This window comes from Drosophila serrata, unplaced genomic scaffold (assembly GCF_035046125.1).
Source record: "Drosophila serrata isolate PLE 108 unplaced genomic scaffold, ASM3504612v1 contig_376, whole genome shotgun sequence".
In the NCBI taxonomy this organism is placed as follows: domain Eukaryota; kingdom Metazoa; phylum Arthropoda; class Insecta; order Diptera; family Drosophilidae; genus Drosophila; species Drosophila serrata.
The window spans coordinates 105,354-128,379 of NW_028257274.1; the positions used below are offsets into that span (position 1 = coordinate 105,354).

The window sequence follows — 23,026 nt, forward strand, 5'->3', positions numbered from 1 at the left end:
ACCATGCCTTGTTATCCGTACGTCGATACCCCAGCTCCCCATTCCCCAAAGTAACAATCGGATCCATAGCAACGGTGCTGCACTAAATTTATGCATCGATGTATTGACTGCTGATAGAGACGTTCGCAAAGTTTTTCCACCCACACACATTTAAAGTTTAAAGGGGTAAAAAAGGGAAGAAATCGGTACCATGAACAGGCTAAAGCAAAGCACCAGCTCAAACAACAGCGGCACATCCTCGGAAACCAGCGAGACGCAAAGTGTGGATGACCAGCAGAGCACTTCGCAGACGAACGTTCGTGTGGGCAGTGCATCATTGAGTCGGTAAGGTGCTCGTATTACATTTTTAAATATATTTTATATAAATTAAACAAAAGTTTTGTTAAAAATTTAGAGCCAAAAATAGTTGGAAACGCATGAAAGATCTGGCGGCCGACAAGGAAAAGGAAAGGGATAATGAGGCAAAGCGCCCGCCATGGCGAGCGGTTAGCGTTTCGACGCTTACCAAGCCGGATAAAAGTGCCCTGCTACGGGCCAAGTTATTGGATGCTTCCAGGTTTTATTTACCTTTTATTTTAAGTTAATACTAATAGTTAATACCCTTTTATACTTAACCTCCAGGCGGCTAAGAGCTGGCAAGGCCAATGTGGCCCTGCAGACGGACTTTGTCCCTACGAAGCTGATGAAGGAGGCGAGTTTTGGAGTGCAAAAAGATCTGATCCTGCACAGGGACATTGGAATTCTCACCGATGGACAACTCTCCAAAAAGAAGGATGGTGAAAAGTGTAAGTCTTACTAAACATTTATTCTCTCACCTTAAACTAAAGTATATACTTGCAGATGTGCTTACCTATTCCATGTCCCAAATGACCGACACTGTGCCTACGGCTTCGCGTCAGACCCAGACTCTGCTACCCAAAGCGTACAACAAAGATCTGATAAACTCGTATCTAACATCCGACGAAGATGGCAATGTCAATATTTCCGATGTGGAAAAGCGGCTGGGCGATCAGATTGCCAAGATCCGGAAACTAAACCTCAATGAATCAGAGCGTCAGCATACTTCGAAAAGTAAAAACAATACTAACCTGGCTCCAACGCTGGCTTCCTGGCACTTTGATGACGATGCAGTCGAAATGGAATCGGATCGACACTTTATACCCTACATCATCGAGTCGTACAAGCCGTGGCGCAGTTTCGTTCCGTTTCCCTTCCGGTTGAGGGGCAACACGCTGATTGGCACTCAGAAAATAGACTGGTACGCCCTTCTCCAGTCCATCGATGATCTGATCAAGGAGTCCAACAACCTGGTGGATAAGCTGGAACAGATAATGCTGGAGAATCGAGTGCATCGCAAGTCGGTGTTGGGTAATCTTGGGAAAATTCAAAAGTTTAAACCGAGTAGCTTTACCACACCTTCGGATCAATGGCTGCCGTTGATCGAGCAGCAGGAAAAGCAATTACAAATTATGTTGACCACCAACGAGGCCACTTACGAGACCTCGGAGTCGGAAAATTAAGCTATAACAAGAAAAATACCCAGTTCAGAGAGCAAGGCCTTGCTAATCTAGAGATATAAGTAGAGGCTCCTAGTGATTTATTTTAATTTCAAAGTCAGATGAATAGCAAGGTGAATGGCCTTAGGCCTTGAAAATCGTTATTTCACGCTTTAAATCACGCATTTGAAAAGCTGAGGAGATGCTTAAAAACACAGTTAAATAAAGGTAACACACTTGAGTTTATTTAAATGTTGAATAATATTTGGTTGTAAGGGTATTTAACTTGTAACAATATGGCATTATCTTATGCCTTCTTTTCTCGAGGAATGCCAGAAGACTTTCCCTTTCCTTGGGGGTTTTTCTTTGGCATCAGTTTCATCAGTATTTCCGTGGCCGATTTACTATCCAAAGGACAATTGGAATACACATCCTCACAAGGTCTGTCATTGGCTCGCTTTCCGTGTTCCAGGGCCTCCTTTATAGCCGTTCCATCTAGTAGGTAATCCACGAGGGCATTTCTAAAAATAAATGTAACATAAAATATATATAAATTTAAATTAATATTTATGCTTACTCCGACAGCATATGAATGAACTCATCCATCTGATCCGAGGAACCAATCTTCATATTATACTCCGTAGAGCGAACATAACCACAGACCGCTCGCTGCATGCAACTCGTTGAGTCAATGTTGTTCTGACCCAGGACATCGTCGATTTTGTTAATCATGCTGCTCAGGGGTGTCAGGTCATTGTCCTCACCTGTGGATATTTAAGTACGAAATACATTCTGCTTGACTAGCTGGAAACACACCACCTACTTCGACCATATCCGCCATAGCCACCATGGAAGGCTGACAGGATTTTAGGTATCAGTATGATGGCTCCAATGCCCACTAGAGTGCCCAAGACCACGCCGCCCAGGTCGAGTTTGATGGGATTGTAGGCGGAAAGGCCAGTACCTCCGGGATAGCCCTGTACACAGATAAATTAAGTAAATTATCACGATAAATTTCAAAACCATTTACACACATTGAGAGATCCATAGCCGGTGGTGTATCCCAGACGTTCCAATCTATCTTTGGTGGAGGCTGTCTGCGGTTCACTGGGCTGTGTCTTGTTCTCGTTGTAGTAAGACCGATCTCGCTGACCTTTGTCCGGATAGAACCTGAAAAGATCCGTCAAGAATGAGTATTAATTTTGGATGGATAAGTATATCCTACTTATGGCTCTCTTCGTATTTGGGAATGGCATTGGCATAGGTCAGCAGCACCATAACTCCCAGCAATTGCAATATGACAAGGTAATTTATATTCATCCTGATGATTGGTAGTATCCTTTGATTTTTGAAGGGTTTTCGATTTGATCCTCGATGTGGTCTCGGTCACGTTTTCAGCGTCAAACTAATATTTCAAATGGCAGAAACTCCACTATTTATAGGAGTTAACCGACAAAAATTCAAGCAATTTGTTAAAATTACAAAATGTCAAGCCAACGTGCAGATTTGAATGCCGTTTATGTTGGGTATTTGGGAAAAGTGAGGAAAGAAACCCATTCTACCACGACGACTGAGCAGTGAGCAGGTGTTTGTAACCATATAGGCACTTACTATATATGTGCCCACAACGGAGAAGGAGCATCATTGTATTTATGTCGCTGTAATGCGCAATTTTCATTGCATACTCAATTATTTAACGAAATTATCGCAGCCACGAAATGCCGAAAAACCACGCTTTGTGGGTGGAAAAATTGCGCTGCCATGCAATGGAAAATATATAGAAATTCATATATATGTAAGTACTATATATTTGTATCGAAATCGCGACTTAAAACCGGAGACACATGGAAGTGTTTGCACCTGTGAGACTTGCATCATTATGAGGGGCACTCGAGCAAAAGATTTCTGGTATTAAGTCACTGACTTTTCATCGCTTTGTTTATTTTGTAAATATACAAAACAAGCCCGAATATATATGGGTTTTCATTATTTTTCACAGTCAAAAGGATTCGATAAAATCTATGACGTATTTTAGGTAATTAGATAACTAATTTAGATAACTAATCTTTATATACAAAACTTACATTTCAGTAAAATGTACAAAAAATATAACAAAATAAAGTTAATATACTATTTGTAGATTAATTTGACATAATAAAGATAATGTCATCTTACTTTGACCTTCAAATTTCGCTACAAAATAGATATTTCTTTAGAACCATCAATGTTTGTTTTCAATATTTCAGTATGTAGAAAAGTATCCTTGATGAAGATTAATTAACTAAAAACATATTTAGTTTGGCCTTGATCTTGGGCTATTTCCTATTGAGTTGGTAGAACATTAATAATAATAATAATAAATTACAACAAATACATGGAAATTTATATGCATACTTAAATCAAATACTTTACTAATTGCAAATATAGATGATATATCATTAATTTTTCGACGCCTTTTAAATGTGCCAAATATTTTGGCTATAAATCAAATATTTGTATAATGTGTACTTATAAGTGTAATGATTCGAAATATATAATTATCATTTATTTATTTATTATCTATTTTTTGATCATTTACATGTACTTAAAGATAAACGTTTTGTATTTGATTACTTAGTCTTACATGACATTTTACAAAGGCAAAACCATTTGATACTTTTTGTTATGTTAAGATAATAACAAATTGGCATTTTTAACTAACATAACAAATTCATGTTATTGTCCAGTTTATTTCATCCCGAATTACTTATTTTCCGACACAAATATTGCATTGAAATTATAATTTATGTGTTACTCTTAATTGACACAATGAAATGATTAAAATTCGAAGACAGCGCTCAATGGCATATTTGTTCTCCGATTAGTGTGATTTTGGCAGCCTTGAAATTACGAGTCATTCATTGCCTCTCGTTAAGGTTAATGTCATAAAGAATTTGCTTTTCTGACTTTCTGCCATGGTTTTTCTTTATTATATGTATGTATATATTTTTTTTGTTTGTTTATGTACAAGAGCCAGACACCTACACAGGCGATTTAATATGTGGCTATGCGATGATGTGCAGTTTATTTATATGCTAACAAATACATGAGAGCCTAGCCGCCTTTTTGTAAACGTATGAGTAATCTCTGGCCTCAAATCTGTTGGAAAACAGCATTTATTTTTATCTTATTTTGTTTAATTATTATTTTCCAGATATATATCTGCGGGAAGAGCACTGTGTCCGGTCTGCTCTACAGGTGATACTCATTCCCATAAATTGCTGGTCAGGATTTTAATCTTAAAGCTCATTTATTTTATTATTTGAGTGCCAAAAGTCTGCTAAAAATCTGCGAAATATATGAAAGTTTAGAATGTTTATTAAACAAAAGTTTAGTTGCTAATGATGACGTCCTTAATGATGTGAAACTCATTTTTTAATAACCCTTAAAATTCTCTGAGAGGCTTAGGGAGCACACAAAACTATTTTTAGCATTTTTAATGTTTACAATAAATTGTTGAACCATATTTATGTTTTTGTTTATTATTGAATTTTGAACTGGGGAAAAATATTTCTCATTCTTTGCGAAAATGTTGCCAAGAATTGGAATATATACATAATTTTGGTATTCTGATACCTACAACAAAATAAAAAGGGTCTGTACTAATAATTGAATATGTAGGCGCTTTTAAAATGTACCATAATTATTCAAGGTATTCAAAAGTGTTGCCAAGAATTTGCAAATTAATACATCATTCTTATGAGACCAAAAAATGAAGCCAAAGGGTTTTTTTAAATGTTAATAATTGATTTTTAGTTTACTTTGTATTTAAAAGGTTCATTTATTTTTGATTTGTTATAATGGAATTCCATATTTTTGAATGTGAATGCATAAGTATGAATAATTAATTTAATGGTTATCAAGGCCCGTCTCTCCGGAAACAATCCTTTAACATGCTAAATTAAAAATAAATATAAACAAGTGGGATCCCAAGATGCGTAAATAGAAAATGCTGGAAAACAAATACCTGAAATGAATCACTTTCTAAAAGGGCTACTTTATTCCGTGACCAAAGATCGATGTACATATGTATATAGGCCTTTTCCTCCCAATACAAACATACATACTGACGTATGAAAAGTGTTGGCTTTATGTAAACAGAAATTGCTCGCTCTTTTTTTCGCCGAGAGATGTCAATGTTTCTTAATTCCAAAAATAAGTTTATTTGGGAGATGGTTAGAAAAAGAGGTGCCGAGAGCGAGAGAGAGTGAGTGAAGGCTGTGTGAAAAATTTTGAAAATCAAAAAATTATAAGCAAGTGCTCCGGACGATTCTCGGGCAGATCAACTCGAACGGGCGTCAAGTGAACAACACGCAACGACGACAAATCCGAACCAAATCCAACGAACAATTCAAATTCAAACTCAAATTCTAATTCCACAAAGAGGCATCGCTTGAAAAATCGCAAAAATGGTTTACGAAAGTGGATTTACAACTCGCAGAACGTACTCCTCGAGGCCGGTGACGACTTCTTACGCCGTTACGGTAAGCCCCATCCATCGCCAATAAACTTAATAAACTTGACATACGGTAGTGTGGTTTTTCCTTGATAAATCCTTTTTTAAATCTGTGAAATATATCTGTGCGTACGATTTGAAAAATTCTAAATTCAACTTTCAAACTATTATTCTTGAGTGGAAAACTGTACGGAAACGCTGCGGATAAATTTGACATATTTAAAGGCAGTTTAGCTAATCGAATATGTAGTAAAAGAATTTATTTAAAAATCTATATAAAAAATGAAATCAGTTTTAAGCGCTTGTGTCCCACTGGCTGTACTCAATGGTTTCATATTTGGCAAGCGAACAGATGAATATTGAAGAAATTGAAACACGTTTGAATGCAAAGTGTCTACCAAACTATGAATATCGTATCCAACTTACAGTATATAACTTAGAATTATTACACTCTAGAGAATATCTTACGAGCGGGCGTACATATGTGTAAATATAAAGGACATGAAAATAATATATATTTTTTATGGGGTTCTCTGTGTGCAACATTTGTGTGTAGTTAATCATAAACATAAACGTATTTCTAACAACTTTAATCGTTCTCATTATGGTCTCCTGTATTATAAATGTGATATATGTGCAGCTTAACCGTAATGCTCGTCAAGGCAGACCCCAATTAAATAAATATATGTACATATGACAAAAAAAAAAATAAGAAAGATTATGCGAATGTGTGAAGCAAAAGCCATTGCAATTCTCGTGCAAGATCGTGGGAATTATAATTTTTCCTAAATTTATGGCAGCCCCACCGATGATGATCTTCATATCTCTTTTCGGATATTTCGTGTTTACTCATCCCTCCCCCCAAAAAGAAAAATATATATAATATCTAACGGGCGAATACATTTTCAGTATTTGAGAATTTCAGAATTTAGCGGAGGCCGAAACATTTCTCTATCTTAATTTATTATTATTTACAAAAAGCCGAGGTCCGTCCGGCCCGTTCGCTGGTGCCCAAAAATGTTTAGCATATAGCATATATAGAGGAGTGGAATTCCAAACACATGCGAATTCCCAATGAAACCCATACAGGTGCAGCTCTCTCGAACAATCTCCGTAGTGGTTGGTTCTGGTTCCGCCGATTTGTATATGTGTAATACTAGATGCGCGCGCATTTCGCTCTTCGCTAGTCCTAAAAATATCTTTTCCGATTTCCATAATATATTCAAATAAACCGAAGAAGCTATGGGAGGGAACCAGCAGCGGCAATAAAATAACGCCAGCAAAAGTCTCAGGCGTTTTTCAAAATAAGAAAATAAAAACCAGAAGAAGAAGATAAATGCTGAAAAAACAAAAAACCGATTTTTCAGTCGGTATTAATGAGTGTGATGATAATCCAAGGCGAGAATAAATATGTACATCAAGTGCCTTTAATAATCGCCATTGTCTGTGGACACTTTATGTCCAACTTTTGTCTTTTTTAATGACGAAAAGGGGATCATGCCATGATGTCATTGAAGTCTAAGAATGTTGCTTGTATTTTTTCAGGGATTAGTGTACAGGATAAACTGCTTATTTATAAATATTAACTTGCCTATCTATGTATTATTGTACATAAGTCAATGTTTGCTGTTTTTGTGTTCGAACTAAATGCTGCGAGTGTATCCATAATGCTCCCATTGCACATAATACTTACAACCACACTACGTCGTATCAATATGCATATTTACATAAGTATGTGTATTTAGACCTGGGGTGGACCTATATTAGTTAATATTTAGATTTTATAAAATTAATAAATAAATAAAAATCAAATGAATTTAATTTTTGAGCAGATACAACACTGCGTATGAGTGATATTACAAAGTACAAAGTGCCTCTTACTGTCACTTCTATTTTTAAAACTTTTTTAAACTTGAGTACATAACTTTTTAAAAAGGTTGTTAGTTAAACTGAAGATGTATCCAATGCATTTTAACTATTTCTCATCAAGTTTCTCAATAAAAAATAATACTTTTGTTCATTTGAAATCAATATTAATAGGGCTTTATGTGCTATAGAAGGTCCACTCCCCTCTCTTCACTTACATATGTAAATACGCAACTTGTGTCATAATGTTAGGATCCTTCGCATATATTGGATATCGCTTGACCCAAAACCAGCACAAGGATAACTATAAATCTCAACCACTGCGAAGCTGTATATATAGCTGTGTATAAATGCCCGCCTCAGCTCCCGTCCGTACCCAAGAGTGTATATATATGAGTCCCACCGCCATTGCCACCGCTACACCACGTTGAGTCCCGCAGCACCGCCGCCAGATCTGGCCAAGATCTTCTCCCTAATCGCGTTTAACCCTGTCCCAGAAATTAAATCGAAATTTGTGGAATTTTGGGCTTTGCAGAGAACGAACCAGAGAACACCAATTGACTGGGAGAAAGTTCCGTTCGTGCCGCGTCCGTCGCTCATCTCGGATCCGGTGACCGCCTTCGGTGTCCGGCGTCCCGATCATGAGCGTCGCAAGCACTCGATCCTCGATCCGATCAACCGGGCGGCCATCAAGCCCAACTACCGGTTGGCCTATGAGCCCATCGAGCCGTATGTGTCCACGCGGGACAAGAACCGCACCCGCATCCTGGGTATGGTGCGTCAGCACATCGACACCGTGGAGGCTGGTGGCAATACCGCGGCCCGCACCTTCCGGGATAGCCTGGACTCGCAGCTACCCCGGCTGCACAGGGCTGTGTCCGAGAGCCTGCCGGTGCGGAGGGAGACCTACCGCAATGAGAAATCGGGTGCGATGGTCACCAAGTACAGCTACTAGATCTACTTTCTCCATGTTACACATATAGTTATGCCTTAATCCCGAACACAATCGAACGAACCTTAATTTCAGCTAAGAACAAAATAATCGACAAACAAATAAAAAAAAACTGAAAAATTACACAAAAAAATTGATAGGACTACGTTTAGTTTTAGCCATTAAACCCTGTGTGTTAACCCACTTTAACCCATTTGTACACGTTCGTAGACTGTGCAGAGGAAATATCAGTTGACTTGGGTTTAACTTCCCATAAAATCAAGTAGAGTTTCTACCGTTTAATATATAATTTAGGGAATGATATTTAATCCAACTAACAATGATTTTTTCCTCTGTGTAGCTAATGTATATTGTATCTAACGTTTCACAACTTCATAGAATCATAGAATCATAGCATTGTGTGTGCCAAGATGAAATTCTAAAGTTAAACATTCGAACATGTTTCAATTTCCCCGTTTTCGAGAGTCGCCTTGCGTTATTATTTTTGTGGTTTTCTTTTTTTTGTTGGACCGTTGCCTACAGCAGATAGAAGATTCGAAGGAGGAGCTTTAACGTACCTTTAAATGATTGATGCTTGTGTTGCCAATGTTGCCCCCACCCAAAAAAATGCCAATGCCAATGCCAAACATTTTCAATATATCAATATCAAATCGGAATTTATAGACTCCACGCTTAGACCTGTGCACGGACAGACCTGGCTCGCACCGCAGCCGCGCCTCCTCGGACTACTCGTACACCTCGAAGTCGTCTGTGGAGAAGAACAGCTACGACTCGAGCAACCCGCACTCGTACCGCCCGGAGCGATCCACGTACACCTCGACCGTTGAGAAAACGTCGCGCAGCGGCCCCGGCGGCTCGTACAACTATAGCACCGAGCGGACCAGCACCACTGGCGCCGGACCCGGCGGCTACAGCTACTCGTCGACCACCTCCGGCAACCTGCCGGGCGGCACCAAGTACCGTCACTTCTCCTACCACGTTTAGGATTAGGATGCTGCTGATGCTGCACACCAGTTCTCCGGTGCTTTGAATGTTTTCGGTGCCCACTAATCCAACGTCATTGTTTCGATTATATATATATATATATCTACTATATCCTTCGAATAATCCATCTAACCACCGCTAACCTTGAGTGCCTATATATGTATACGATGCTCGAATTCAGATGATGTAAATGTTTTGACTTGGACTAATCACCACTAATGACCACACATTGATCCGCATATAGACTAGAGTCGCCTCTTTTATGTATTTGCACAACCTTCAAGCAGTCATGTTAAAACATATTTGTGATACAATAAAATAAACACGGTCTTATCTCAAATAAACCTAGTGTTACTTTACTTGATCCGCGATCACAAGTCAGATACGATATTCATACGGAAGACACAGAAACACAAACACAAATTAGGAAATCAAACAATGGACAATCCATTCAAGCCGTTTTGTCAAGAAATATGAGAATATATGAGAGAGAGTTGTCATATTTTTTGGATTAAAAACAACAAATGCCTTATTTTGTATTACTTTCAGTACCCGACGGTCTCGAAAGTAACTCGTGTAAGTATTTGCATTTCATCGCAATCGCACACACATCGCCTGTCATCCATGTCTATATCTATGGTCTCACAACTTATTCTTTTCCATTGACTATAATCACACTGTTCCATCACATCCATCACATCATCGTCACTGGAAGCGGACTTGGTTAGTAGTGAGTCCTTAGTTTAACTTAATTTTACCACATAGTCCAAGAAGATACCTAAAAGTGATCCTTTAAGGATGTTGGAATAATTATCAGAAATTTAAGATACATGAGTTAAGGAGGAATGTTTTAATTAATGAGTTTGTATTGTATATTTTGAAAAGATAAGTCTATAAATGTTAGCATTTTAGGAGTCTTAGAACGTTCGTAATGTTTCTCTGCTAAGAGTCAAGATCATCTTTCAATTTATAGATCATTATTCAAATTAATGATATTGTTTTGCTTTTTTACAAATTATAAAAATATTGTAAGGGTTTCGAATTCATTAAACCATCGTTCATCACCAAAAAAACTCATCTACTGAGTGAATCATTATCTAAATATTTATGTTTCTGTTTCTGTTAATAGTTAAACTTTGTTTACTTTCATTACTGGCTTCCTCATTGCAATAACGATAACGTTAACGAGATTTCTCGTCTTCATCAAATCCTCTTCATTCAATGTTGTGTTAATTTTTGAAAAACTGTTGACAAATTTAGGTATACAAGTCGAGTTACCCGATCTACTCGAGCTACTCGGTGCCCAGGCGCGTGATCACCGGCACCCGTGTGGTGACCTCGCCCATCCGTGTGGTTACCTCGCCCGCCCGCGTGGTGTCCCGGGTTATCCACTCACCGTCGCCAGTTCGCGTTGTCCGCACGACGACCCGAGTGATTTCATCGCCGGAGCGCACCACCTCGTACTCGTACACTTCGCCATCGACCTATTACAGCCCCAGTTACTTGCCATCGACCTACACTTCGACCTACATCCCGACCTCGTACACCACTTACACGCCGTCCTACTACTACAGCCCGACCACGGTCACCCGGGTGTACGCCCCCGCCCGTTCGCTATCCCCGCTGAGGATCACCACCTCGCCGGTGAGGATCACGACCACCCCGGTCCGCTCAGTGCCCTCCTACCTGAAGAGGCTGCCGCCAGGATATGGTGCTCGGGCCCTTACCAATTACCTCAATACCGAACCCTTCACCGTAAGTTGGTCTGCCTAAGTAAAGCTAAATAGATCTTAGCTAGAGCAAGCTTGCGTAGTCGTAGCTGTAGCCTTCGCAGAGTTCGTTACGCCATCAATCATTTGGTTGAGGATTCATCTAATTCAGAGTCCCCTTGCAGACCTTCTCTGAGGAAACAAGCCGGATTCGCAACCGGGCGCAATCTCTGATTCGTGACTTGCATACTCCCGTGCTGCGCCGTGCTCGCAGCTGCACACCCTTCCCAGTCACCGGGTAAGTCGAAAATAAAATAATCATTTCTAAATATATATTTACAGAATTTTAAATTAATTAAGAAAATATTAAATGCTTATTTCAAAGAATAAGAGAAGAATTTTAATCATGTCTCCGGTATTGTGTTTTTACCCTTGATTGTGATATAATGTCTGTCAAGGTTAAGTATAGACAATTCTATATTTTACCATTAATAAATGTAAATAGTTTACCATATATGTATTTTACCATAAATGAATTTATCATTTTGAGGCGTAGAATGCTATTTGCCCTTGCACACATGGCGTATGAGTGATATTTACAGGCAATTATTACGTATACGACATGTGGTCACAATTAAAAGTTACAGAACGTAAAAGATATTTAGAGTGAAAATCTGTCTGAAAACATATATTTCCATCAGTAAAATATTTATTTTTATTATTTATTTGTATTAATGGTAAATTAAAAAAATATATATTAATTATAGTTACACCTATGAACCAACTTCCCAACTTGCCCTGGACGCCTATGTGGCCCGTGTCACAAATCCTGTGCGTCATATTGCCAAGGAAGTTCACAATATCTCGCATTATCCCCGGCCAGCTGTAAAATATGTTGGTGAGTTGCCTATCCGACTTGGTGCACGATTATGGCACTATATATATTCAGTACACAAAACTGTGGTTAGACATCCCTTATCGTATACTGTACAGTTAAATAGCTATTAAATTCCATATTTTTTAAATAATTAAATAACAACCAAGGTAAAAGTCATCTTGCATCAGTAAGGATTTGCGGTGACAAGGCCTATAATATTAGGAGTCCCATGTACGATTCGGACAAAGTTCGAACTGATATTAACCTCTTGTCCTGGTACCTTAGACATCCGACTTGGAAGAGTGATAAGAAAGCCCATGTTCCTGAGAAGGAAGGTAAGTACTGTTCATTTTTGTTAATACGATGCTTGAATATGACACCTGTATATATATATCACTCAAGCATATATGTAATTGATGTTGCCGCCAAAACGAGTACCATTCATTGAGAGATGCAAAATAAGGACAAGGATTTGTGCGATTTTTTTTTGGTAACTTCAAAATGATTAAAAATATAAATGCGAAAATAAAATAAAACAAACATTTAAAGAATTGAATTGAATTGAATTGAACATAAATGGACCAGAGTTAAGGCTACACTCTTCATCCATATATCCATACCATTAATTGTTTATATCATACTTTATCTTCGAATTATAAATCTTCAGATCTCACCTACATGACAGACTTTATAATATGTTTTTTAAATAAGAGAAAGCACCCAAGGCTTTAATTAAAAAAACAAACTATAGTATGATATTCGTTTGAGATTTTTCGGTATAACATTATTTTTGACTTGTCCAAATTATATTCTTCCTGTTCGGAAGCCCAGAAATTCCCCTGAATATTAATACAAATAATCGTATAAGCCGGTGCCATTGAGAGTTGACTTAATTTATTCATTTGTAACTAACTTACATATTTGGTTGCTGCATCCTGAATTGTTCAGTTCATTGTATTTCACTAACGTTATACGTTTTATGATTGATTGATTCTTTCCAGTTGAAGCTGTTGAAGTTGAGGCCTAAATGATAACATGCCTGATTTTTGTATGGACATACACTTCTCTTTCTTAAATAAACCAATCTAAAAGACTTTCTTTTGCGTATGGTAGACACTTAGCCGATATCTACAAGATGAACACTTGATATCGACACACTCTGGCGCTTTCACTACTCAGACTAATACCTACACAAAGTCAGATCAGATCAGAACAGCTAAAAAGATCGAATAAATAATAATAATTAATAATAATGATAATGAAGATATCCAGCGCATCATTTGTGATACTAACCCTTTTTCATGTGACTTACCAAAATGTAGATACTTCTTCATTCTCTTTCAATTTGTTGTAACTTAGGTGCCGATATATAGTAGCTGATTATTAAATGTTTTCTTTTCACGTTCATTGACTTTAAAAAATATATATAAATACAACTTCATGTGCATAATTATTTGGCATTTAAGATATATTTAGATGTCGGCGCAAATTTGGTTAACCAATTATGTTATGTTCATGCATATGTAAACACATTTTTAGGGACATTTACTTACATATATCTATCAATATATTAATTTGTAAATACTGATCCAAAACGAAACTTCTTTTTTATGGGGTTTTTCAAAGGGGGTTACAGGCTTATTAACTTTATAGGAAACCAAGGAGAATATTTCATGTAAATAACATATTTTTGTTGCTCAAATGAATTCAATTTACATTGAATTCACTATCCACAAAACCTCGAGACCTCAGCTTGATTTATGTACTCTAGTTTTTGAATTTTGAGATGTATATATTGTATGTATGCTTAACCCATTAACCACATTTTGGTTTCAAAATCTTCATGCCCAGAACTTTCTAAAAACTCCCATTAATGCCACACAATACTCTAAACCATTGGCGTCTACTGTATCTGCAATTTTACCTTGCCTCGTCTATAAGAAAACCACCAACCCAACGCCTTTCCGAAGAGTAAGTATTATTATATGTAAGTGATAATGGATAAACTGAAGAGCAAAGTTAAGGATCAATTATATAAATATAATGAGGAGAATAAATATGATAAGAAGAAAATTATAATGAGGAGAATGACAAGCTTTCAATTTCAGATGCCGAGTTGGATCCTAACCGTCCAACTAGAAAGTTCTCTGCCCCTAGGCCCTTGGAGGATCCCGTCGACTTGGAGAACAAGGAGAAGCAACGTCTCCGTCAGGAGCGTCTCCTCACGGTCAACGAGGAGGCCCTGGACGAAGTGGATCAGGAGAAGAAGCGCGCCCAGAAGGCTGATGAGGCCAAGCGTCGTGAGGAGAGGTAAGTCATTCGCTTTTGGGTAATGTAGAAGGGTTTATTCAAGTTCTTATATTGTGTTTAAAGGGCTCTGAAGGAGGAGCGCGATCGCCTGGCCGCTGAGGCCGAGCAAAAGGCTGCTGCCAAGGCCAAGAAAGCTGCCGAAGAAGCTGCCGCCGAAGAGGCTCGCCAAGCGGAAGTTGCCGCCCAAAAGGCGGCAGCAGATGCTGCCCAAAAGGCTGCTGATGAAGCTGCCGCTGCTAAAGCTGCCGAAGAAGCTGCCGCTGCCGCGCTGCCAAGGCTGCCGAAGAAGCTCGTCTTGCCGAGGAAGCCGCTGCTCTTAAGGCTGCCGAAGAAGCTAAGGCCGCTGAGGAGGCACGCTTAGCCGAGGAAGCTGCCGCCCTTAAAGCTGCCGAAGAAGCTGCCGCTGCTGCTAAAGCCGCTGAAGAAGCTCGTCTTGCCGAGGAAGCTGCCGCTGCCGAGGAGGCTCGCCTCGTTGAGGAGGCACGCTTAGCCGAGGAGGCGGCCGCTGTCAAGGCTGCCGAGGAGGCTCGTGCCGCTGAGGAAGCCCGCCTGGAGGAGGAGCAGCGCCTGCGTGAACAGGAGCTGGAACGCCTGGCGGAGATCGAGAAGGAGGACGACGCCGAACTGGCCCGCCAGGCCGCCGAGCTGGCCGAGATCGCCCGCCAGGAGAACGAGCTTGCGGCCCAGGAGCTGCAGGCCATCCAGAAGGGTGAGAATGATGTCGATGCCACTGAGCCTCTGGTCGAGGAGCCTGTGACGCCCATCGACGAGCAGGAACCCATTATCGAGCTGAGCTCCAATGTGGAGGATGCCCCCGCCGGTGGCGACAGCTACGAGGAGCCAGAGGAGGATGATGGGGAGGAGGAAGAGGAGGAGGAATAGGTACTAGACAATCATGAAGCTGTCATTAAAATTATAAAAAAGGAAACTAAAAAAAAATTATAATATAAAAAACTATTTTAATGATTGTTTGTTCCTTGAAGTTATACAATTTTTATGTAGGATGTTTCACAATAACAGGAGAGTGCGTTTTGATCTCTCTTACAATTGTCAAGAACTATCTGTTTAGTTGTTCGAATACGTATTTTTGAAACTTTTCACCTGGATCAATTATTGACTCGTTAATATAATCAAGTAGAGTTTTTAATCGGAATATAATGAACAATTATAACGCACCCTGAAATAATATAAACACATTAATATTAGAATTCTTCTAATTTGTTTTTAAAGTACTTACCAATAAGCGTACAAGTGAATATGGCGAAGGTGGTATTGCAATATGGTTGCAGCATAATTCCTATCCAGTTTGTGGATGCAATGACCCCAAGTCGACCCATAGACATGCAAAAGCTGACTGCCTTTGATCTGATTGTTAAATAATACTATTAATTAAAAGGAAATAATCAAATTAAACAAAAAACCTTAAATGTGTGGGCACCAGATCAACGATGGCTCCTATCATAATGGAAATGCAAAGTCCTGGCAGCAGTATGTAAAGGCAAAACAGGATCAGAACACCTGTGGGATTTTCTATAAAGTGCAGTAAAAATCCGCTTAAAACTGCACCGCCAAGAGCAGCAAAAAGGACATTCTTGCGACCCAAGGGATTGAGAAGAAAGCCTTGAATGGAAAAACCAAACATGAATGCAAAACCCACAATCAAGTTGTCTACATAGGTTTTGCTTGAGATGTGAACTGTGCAGTCCTAAAATAAAAAAAATATTTAGTACAATTTTAATATAAATATAACAAATTATAAACATACCTCTAGTGCGACATTTTGTGGAGCTCCAACAGGAACGCTTAATATTTCGCACACAGTTGAAGAGTTGTTTCCATCGCCAGATAATTTATTAACAATATCTGGAAGCCAAACTTGAACGCCACATGAGCTAGAATTAATAATGTTTCTTAAAAAGTTTCTCTACGGATTTTAAGGAGTCTTTACTTACCCGAAAAACAAACCAAAAACTGCCAAATTGCAGAGTATAAAATTCAAATTGTGCGGCTTGTGAAAAAGTGGCATATTTGCTCGAACGATTTTGGTTAAAATACCGCCACTCGGACTATCGGATAACAATCTTTCGCCTTCTGGATCCTCCGACTTTAGGGTGAATTCTTCATAATCCATAACCTGCTGAATAGGTTTTCCCTTGTTGAATTTACTTATCCAGGAGACAACTTCTATTGCCTCTTGGGTCCTATCTTGGGACAGCAAAAACTTTGGGCTTTCGGGGAAATATAATAACACTAAGCCTCCGATTAAGCCAGGTAGAAGATTGATTAGCAACATTAAACGCCATGGTCGAAAGACAAAATCACCAAAGGTTATTGTCCAATCGTAAGAAAGTATTAGCCAAGCCGCAGCTGAAATATATTAGTTGTTTAATTAGAGTTGAGCAAATAATTCACAAAGTATTACCTGGAACAATTATCGCTGAAACGGTGACAAACATTGTCGAATAGTTAATTGTCACAGCTCTATGTCGGGGTATATTGAATTCACCTAAATATGGATAAAGTGCTGCTGGAACGCTACCTACACTGTTTTTGAATGAGAGAGAAAATTTACATAAATAAGCTCTCTTAAGCCGGTCTTTATGAACTATCTGGGTTATGTTATCAATTCAAACTGCGTGAAAAAATATACTCACCTAATTCCAGCAATGAAATTAATAAAGTTAAATAGCCAAAGGTCTGAGACGAACATGAGGCTGAACTGCAAGGCATTACTGGCAAAAGTGCCATAGACCAAAACTTTGCGTCGCCCTATATCATCACTAATGTATCCCCATATAATGGTCGATAGGACCAAGCCTATTAAATTAAATATTTTTTAAAGAATTCCATAATTCTCCAGGTGAGATTTAGAGATCACCTGCCGTTCTTGTGGCCATCATTACGCCTTTTTCAGCCTGCGTGGTGTGGAAGTCACATTGCGAGGCAATCACAATTATGCCCATTGCCTGTTGGGCAGCCACTGTTGTTATTGTTAAAAGTCCACTGACCAGCAATAAAATCCACTGCGTTTTTCCATAACCTGGTAGCAAGTACTCTTTACAACATCAGTTTCTCATCAGAGATTTAAATAAATTACCGATTTTCTCCAAGACAGTTTCGTAGTCCCAGACTTTGGGACGGTTCTCCAGTGAGCCGTGCATCTTGGCACTTTTCTGATAGACAGAGAACTGATCACTGAGATGGTAAAACACCTGTTTTAGGTCTTAGAATGATATTTTAATAATAATGTGTAGAAACTAGTTTTGAGATTTGAGCATAATTTGGTTTTGATCTTCTGGTTTCGTTAAAAGTTTATACGTGCAAATACAAATTGGATTATAAATATGTAATTCACAATGAACTACTTAGTGAGTTGACTTAGTTAACTAAGAGGAGATCTTACAACTATTGATGAAAAGAGACCAGTATCAAAATGTTAAAGCGTTTTCGTGAAAAGGCTTAGTAACCGGAAGCAAACTGAACTGAAAATGACAAAATAATGACGAATACTGAATTTGATTTCGTTTTAGAAGAATGTTAAGTTCTAGGATTTACTTGATGTCTTATAGTTAAAGTAATAGTATAAAAACTAATTTCTTTCTTTGACTATAAAATAAAATGACTATATAAATTATATATATTCTTGATCAGCATATATATAATATATCCGAGTCAATCAGGCCATGATCGTCTGTCTGTCCGTTTCTGTTAGTTTTAAAGCTACCTAAATGAAACTTTGAAGTTAGTCCTTTATATACTCTCACGGCCCGGATCGAAAGACTATATCATATAGCTGCCATAGGAACGATCGGAAAATGTTTAAAAACAAATTATAACTTTTTCAGTTTTCAGCAAATGTTCATTTGAAATAAGGAATCATTTTATAATTTCGGTTTTAATTTTATCAAAATCGGATGACTATATAATATAATAGTTGTCACAGAAATGATCGTTGAGTGTGAGCCAAACTCTCTCTGAGTTACTCTGGAAATTTCCTCCTGTCCCTTTCTCTGGCTTTCTCTTTAGGTTACTCTTTCTCTTTTACGCTCTGGGACTATAAATACAGGCACCGACCGCCGCTCCGGGCTCAGTCTGTCCGTGGCCCTACCAGTGTTAACACCTATAGTGACAGTGGGAGTGATAGTGATTACTTTTCGAACTCAAAAATATTACGTGGCCAATGCAACGCAAATGGATAACGAGGAAGAAGCTCACTTCGATGATACGATGAGAAGCCTGATTGGAGTCGCCGAGAACATAACTTTACACCGGAAGGAATGAAGCAATGACGAAAATAGATAACTGCGGTAAGTCTTAACCATTATTTTATTATAATCTAAACCGTACCATACCATAATCAAAGTTAACATTCTTACTTATCTATAAATTACTTATGCATTTTGTTTCTTACCCTAACTATGGTTTCAAAACTGTCCATAACTTTTGCTGCATCATTATACCTTATGATACTTTAAAGATTGGCGCCAGCTTTTGCTACATTATTATCCCCTTGCAGTGTATTATAATTTCAAGAAAAACTTGAGTCGTTGGATTGGATTATAAATATGTAATTCACAATGAACTACTATATGAGTTGACTTACTTAACTGAGAGGATATCTTACAACTATGAATGAACAGAAACCAACATCAAGGGCTTACCCAAAGTTGCTATACTTTCGATCAATGCAAGTTAAAAATAATAATACATTTGTCATTATTAAGTGAAACAATCAACAACTTTAAAATTTATTTGTACATTAAAAATCAATATTTAACAAGAAAGGAAGCTAACTTCGGCACGCCGAAGTTTATATACCCTTGCAGATAGAACTTCTATGACTTGGAATCCCAACAATATAAATTATATTTATTTGTGTTAAAAAACAATGAAGTAATACATGCTTTCATTTCATTTACCTTTACATATTATATTTGCAGTTTTACAGTCACAGATGTGCATTTTTTTCCACATCTAACGATCATTTGTATGGCACCTATATAATATAGTCGTCCGATTTTAATAAAATTTTACACAAAATTTAAGACTGATATAAAATGGTTATACCTTAAATTTGATGAAAATCTGTTGAAAACTGAAAATGTTATAATTTTTAATTGTCTTAATTTCTCGATTGTTCCTATGGGAGCTATATGATATAGTTGTCCGATTTTCATTAAATTTTATACAAAATTGTAGAGTATAGTAAAATGGCTATATCTTAAATTTGATCAAATTCTGTTGAAAACTGAAATTGTTATAATTTTTTTTGTAAAAATTATCCGATCATTCCTATGGCAGCTATATGATATAGTCGTCCGATCCGGCCCGTTCCGACATATATACGAGTGAGAGTATATAGAAGGCTAACTGCAAAGTTTCATTCAGATAGCTTCAAAACTGAGAGACTAGTTTGCGTAGAAACGGACAGACGGACAGACGGACAGACGGACAGACGGACAGAAGGACAGACGGACAGACGGACAGACGGACAGACGGACATGGCTAGATCGACTCGGCTGTTGATCCTGATCAAGAATATATATACTTTATATGGTCGGAGGTGCCTCCTTCACTGCGTTGCAAACTTCTGACTGAAATTATAATACCCTGCAAGGGTATAAAAATGAGAAACAATCAAACGTGCAAACTTAAGCAGAGTTTTTAATTGGAAGGTAATGAACAATTACAATGCACACTGAAATTAAACAAATAAAACAAAATTCAAGAGTTTATGTTTATATAGACTCTGAGCTACTTACCAATAAGCGTACAAGTGAATATGGCGAATGTTGTATTGCAATATGGTTGCAACATAACTCCCATTAAGTTTGTGGCAGCAATGATTCCAAGTCGTCCCATGGACATGCAAAAGCTAACTGCCTTAGATCTGTTTATAAAATTACACATTTTATAAACAAAACGTAATATGTTAAGATGGATTTGAATACCTTAGGTTTGTGGGCACCAGATCAACGATGGCTCCTATCATGATGGATATAGAGAGTCCTGGCAGCAGTATATAAAGGCAAAAGAGTATTAGAACTCCTGTGGGATTTCCCATGAAATGCAGGAATATTCCACTCAATGCAGCCACTGCAAGAGCGGCTAAAAGGACATTTTTTCGACCCAAGGGATTTAGTAGAGTGCCTTGAATGGAAAAGCCTATCAAGAATGCAAAACCCACAATCAAGTTGTCTATATAGGTTTTGCTTGAAATGGGATCGGTGCAATCCTAAAATACAAACAAAAACGTTTTAAAATTTTATAAACAAAACAGTTAAATCTAATGACTCACCAGTGTTTCTGTGACATTTTGTGGGGTTTCAACGGGTACGCTTAATATTTCGCACACTGTAGATGAGTTATTTTCGGCACCAGATGATCGGTTGACAATTTCTGGAAACCAAAGCTGCATGCCATTCGAGCTGGAAGATTTTTATAAATATACAGAAATTAATAGTACTGGCTTTGAGCTTTCTTTGTTGACTTCTTACCTAAAGAACATTCCAAACAATGCCAGATTACAAAGGATAAAATTGAATCCGTGTGGCTTGTGAAACAGGGGAATAGTTGCTCGAACAATTTTGGACACAATACCGCAGCCCTGACTGTCGGATAACAAGTTCTCGCCAGCTGGATCCTCGGACTTTAATGTGAATTCGTCACAATCCAGAACCTGCTGAATGGGCTTTCCCCTGTTGAATTTACTAATCCAACCGACAGCTTCTTTTGCCTCTTCGGTCTTATCTTGGGACAGCAATAGCTTTGGGCTTTCGGGGTAATACAAAAGGATTAAGCCACCGATTAGGCCGGGTAGAAGACTAACTAACAACATCAATCGCCAGGGTCGGAATACGAAATCTCCTAAGGTTATGGCCCAATCGGATGAAAGTACTAGCCAGGCCGTTGCTAGAACATATAAAAGTTAGGTAATTAATTCGGTTAAAACTACTCATTGTTACCTGGAACATATATCGCAGTAACACTAACAAACATTGTCGAATAATTAATTGCCACAGCTCGATGTCGGGGTATGTTGAATTCACTTAGATATGCATAAAGTGCTGCCGAGACTCCGCCCACACTGTGAGAATTAAAAAGAGAATTGTTCAATTAAATCATTAATTTCCTTTTACCATATTCCTTCACTCACCTGATTCCAACAAGAAGGTTAATAATGTTAAACAGGGAAATGCTTGTGACAAACATGAGAATAAATTGAAGGGCATTGCTGGCAAAATTTCCGTAGAGCAGAACCTTGCGACGCCCTATATCATCGCTAATATATCCCCATATGTAGGTCGATAGGAAGATGCCTGTGACATTAAACATGGAAATGTATATTATCCATTGTTCTCCATGTGAGACTGGGCTCGACTCACCTGTAACACTAGCCGCCATCATTACCCCCTTTTCCGCTTGTGTTGTGTGGAATTCACAGTGTGAGGCTATGACGATAATGCTCATTACCTGCTGGGCAGCCACGGATGTAATGGTCAGGAGACCACTCACCAGTAATAAAATCCATTGCGTTTTTCCATAACCTGGTGGCATGAACTCCACCCCATTAATCCCGGTTTGGACTTAAATGATTTTGATATATTACCAATTTTCTCCAATACCATGTCGTAGTCCCACACATTGCGACTGAGGGTGTTGCTCTCCCGTGAGCCGTGCATCTTGACATTCCTCTGATATACAGTCAACTGGCCAGTACTCTGGTGCAGCACCTGCTTTTAAGCCTTTTGCATTGTATTCTAATAACCCAGTATAGAACATTGAGCGACATGTGAACCGCAAACCAGTTTTGAGCTCAAGTCACTCGGGATTTTGTTTCAATTTAAGCAAATTTGCGAGAGATCTTAAGCACATCAATGAATTCGATTTTATATGCAAAACTGGTTGAGAGAGATGATGCCGAGTATGCTGTGTTTGTTTCCGATTTACCGTGAGGGTTGTTTACTCAGTCTTAGTATCTTTAAACAATTAGTAAAATAATTGCATAGTTTGTTAAAGCATTTTTTGTGAATAGGCTTAGAAATCTTGAAGAATTTTCCCAGATTAGCACAAAACCGGAACGTAAACTGAACTGGAAATTACAAAATAATGACGAATACTGTATTTGGTTCGAGCTTTAAGTCCCATTGTTAAATCTGGTTTTATTAAGGGAGTGTCAGCATTCTGCTCCACTTGCCTGTGGTGTTTAATTAAACTAAAGGTATTTCGTCTGAAGTCAGTTAAAGTTAATTAAATTTTGGGTAATACTATAAAAACTAACTTATTTCTTTAGAAAATGTTTGTTGAATGATTTTATTGGGTCTAATTTGTAGCAGT

The 23,026-nt window shown here is 38.2% G+C and overlaps 5 protein-coding genes across 6 annotated transcripts; 2 read left to right on the forward strand and 3 right to left on the reverse strand.

Annotated features, from left to right (window-relative positions):
• The first annotated feature begins 22 nt into the window (after positions 1–22).
• Positions 23–1,742, forward strand: LOC110189028 (uncharacterized). The gene is made up of 4 exons (XM_020958991.2): positions 23–324; positions 395–556; positions 622–785; positions 841–1,742. Exons 1-4 carry the CDS (start codon positions 191–193, stop codon positions 1,518–1,520), a joined length of 1,140 nt encoding a protein of 379 aa, XP_020814650.2. The 5' UTR covers positions 23–190; the 3' UTR covers positions 1,521–1,742.
• Positions 1,720–3,122, reverse strand: Desi (DM4/DM12 domain-containing protein Desiccate). The gene is made up of 5 exons (XM_020959010.2): positions 2,722–3,122; positions 2,531–2,666; positions 2,320–2,473; positions 2,074–2,260; positions 1,720–2,017 (listed from the first exon to the last, which is right to left on the reverse strand). Exons 1-5 carry the CDS (start codon positions 2,814–2,816, stop codon positions 1,804–1,806), a joined length of 786 nt encoding a protein of 261 aa, XP_020814669.2. The 5' UTR covers positions 2,817–3,122; the 3' UTR covers positions 1,720–1,803.
• A 2,692-nt stretch (positions 3,123–5,814) lies between these two features.
• On the forward strand, positions 5,815–15,652 carry LOC110189012 (uncharacterized protein CG45076). The gene is given in 8 exon segments (XM_020958968.2): positions 5,815–6,019; positions 10,343–10,369; positions 11,054–11,548; positions 11,688–11,800; positions 12,270–12,400; positions 14,488–14,689; positions 14,753–14,948; positions 14,951–15,652. Coding segments are annotated over 8 exon segments (1,860 nt in total). The 5' UTR covers positions 5,815–5,944; the 3' UTR covers positions 15,572–15,652.
• On the reverse strand, positions 15,163–19,364 carry LOC110189014 (synaptic vesicle glycoprotein 2A-like). 2 transcript variants are annotated; one of them, XM_086839453.1, is made up of 8 exons: positions 17,787–17,964; positions 17,568–17,729; positions 17,344–17,506; positions 17,112–17,233; positions 16,642–17,056; positions 16,455–16,581; positions 16,111–16,394; positions 15,163–16,054 (listed from the first exon to the last, which is right to left on the reverse strand). In XM_086839453.1, the coding sequence occupies exons 1-8, from the start codon at positions 17,848–17,850 to the stop codon at positions 15,892–15,894; spliced, it is 1,500 nt and encodes a 499-aa protein (XP_086695579.1). In that variant the 5' UTR covers positions 17,851–17,964; the 3' UTR covers positions 15,163–15,891. The 2 variants fall into 2 exon arrangements, with proteins under 2 accessions (XP_086695579.1, XP_086695578.1); XM_086839452.1 differs by lacking the exons at positions 15,163–16,054; positions 16,111–16,394; positions 16,455–16,581; positions 16,642–17,056 and adding an exon at positions 19,351–19,364 and having other exon boundaries at positions 17,210–17,506; positions 17,787–17,884.
• Positions 19,365–20,333: 969 nt separating this feature from the next.
• Positions 20,334–22,403, reverse strand: LOC110189038 (synaptic vesicle glycoprotein 2A). Its single transcript, XM_020959007.2, has 9 exons — positions 22,299–22,403; positions 22,075–22,236; positions 21,846–22,008; positions 21,655–21,776; positions 21,187–21,601; positions 20,988–21,117; positions 20,641–20,924; positions 20,452–20,579; positions 20,334–20,387 (listed from the first exon to the last, which is right to left on the reverse strand). Exons 1-9 carry the CDS (start codon positions 22,369–22,371, stop codon positions 20,341–20,343), a joined length of 1,524 nt encoding a protein of 507 aa, XP_020814666.1. The 5' UTR covers positions 22,372–22,403; the 3' UTR covers positions 20,334–20,340.
• Between the last annotated feature and the right edge of the window lie 623 nt (positions 22,404–23,026).

Bases quoted from the DNA above. Each gene is read 5' to 3' on its own strand.
- LOC110189038 (XM_020959007.2), bottom strand. From the start codon at position 22,371: ATGCACGGCTCACGGGAGAGCAACACCCTCAGTCGCAATGTGTGGGAC. The intron at 22,237-22,298 runs GTAATATATCAA...TCATGCCACCAG, and splicing joins CATGGTATTGGAGAAAATTG to GTTATGGAAAAACGCAATGG. The intron at 20,388-20,451 runs GTAAGTAGCTCA...GTTTAATTTCAG, and splicing joins ATTCACTTGTACGCTTATTG to TGTGCATTGTAATTGTTCAT.
- LOC110189014 (XM_086839453.1), bottom strand. From the start codon at position 17,850: ATGCACGGCTCACTGGAGAACCGTCCCAAAGTCTGGGACTACGAAACT. The intron at 16,582-16,641 runs GTAAGTAAAGAC...TATTAATTCTAG, and splicing joins GTTTTTGGTTTGTTTTTCGG to CTCATGTGGCGTTCAAGTTT. The intron at 16,395-16,454 runs GTATGTTTATAA...TTTTTATTTTAG, and splicing joins CACAAAATGTCGCACTAGAG to GACTGCACAGTTCACATCTC.
- LOC110189028 (XM_020958991.2), top strand. From the start codon at position 191: ATGAACAGGCTAAAGCAAAGCACCAGCTCAAACAACAGCGGCACATCC. The intron at 325-394 runs GTAAGGTGCTCG...TTAAAAATTTAG, and splicing joins GGCAGTGCATCATTGAGTCG to AGCCAAAAATAGTTGGAAAC. The intron at 557-621 runs GTTTTATTTACC...CTTAACCTCCAG, and splicing joins AAGTTATTGGATGCTTCCAG to GCGGCTAAGAGCTGGCAAGG.
- Desi (XM_020959010.2), bottom strand. From the start codon at position 2,816: ATGAATATAAATTACCTTGTCATATTGCAATTGCTGGGAGTTATGGTG. The intron at 2,667-2,721 runs GTAGGATATACT...GGATCTTTTCAG, and splicing joins AAATACGAAGAGAGCCATAA to GTTCTATCCGGACAAAGGTC. The intron at 2,474-2,530 runs GTGTGTAAATGG...ATCTGTGTACAG, and splicing joins CCGGCTATGGATCTCTCAAT to GGCTATCCCGGAGGTACTGG.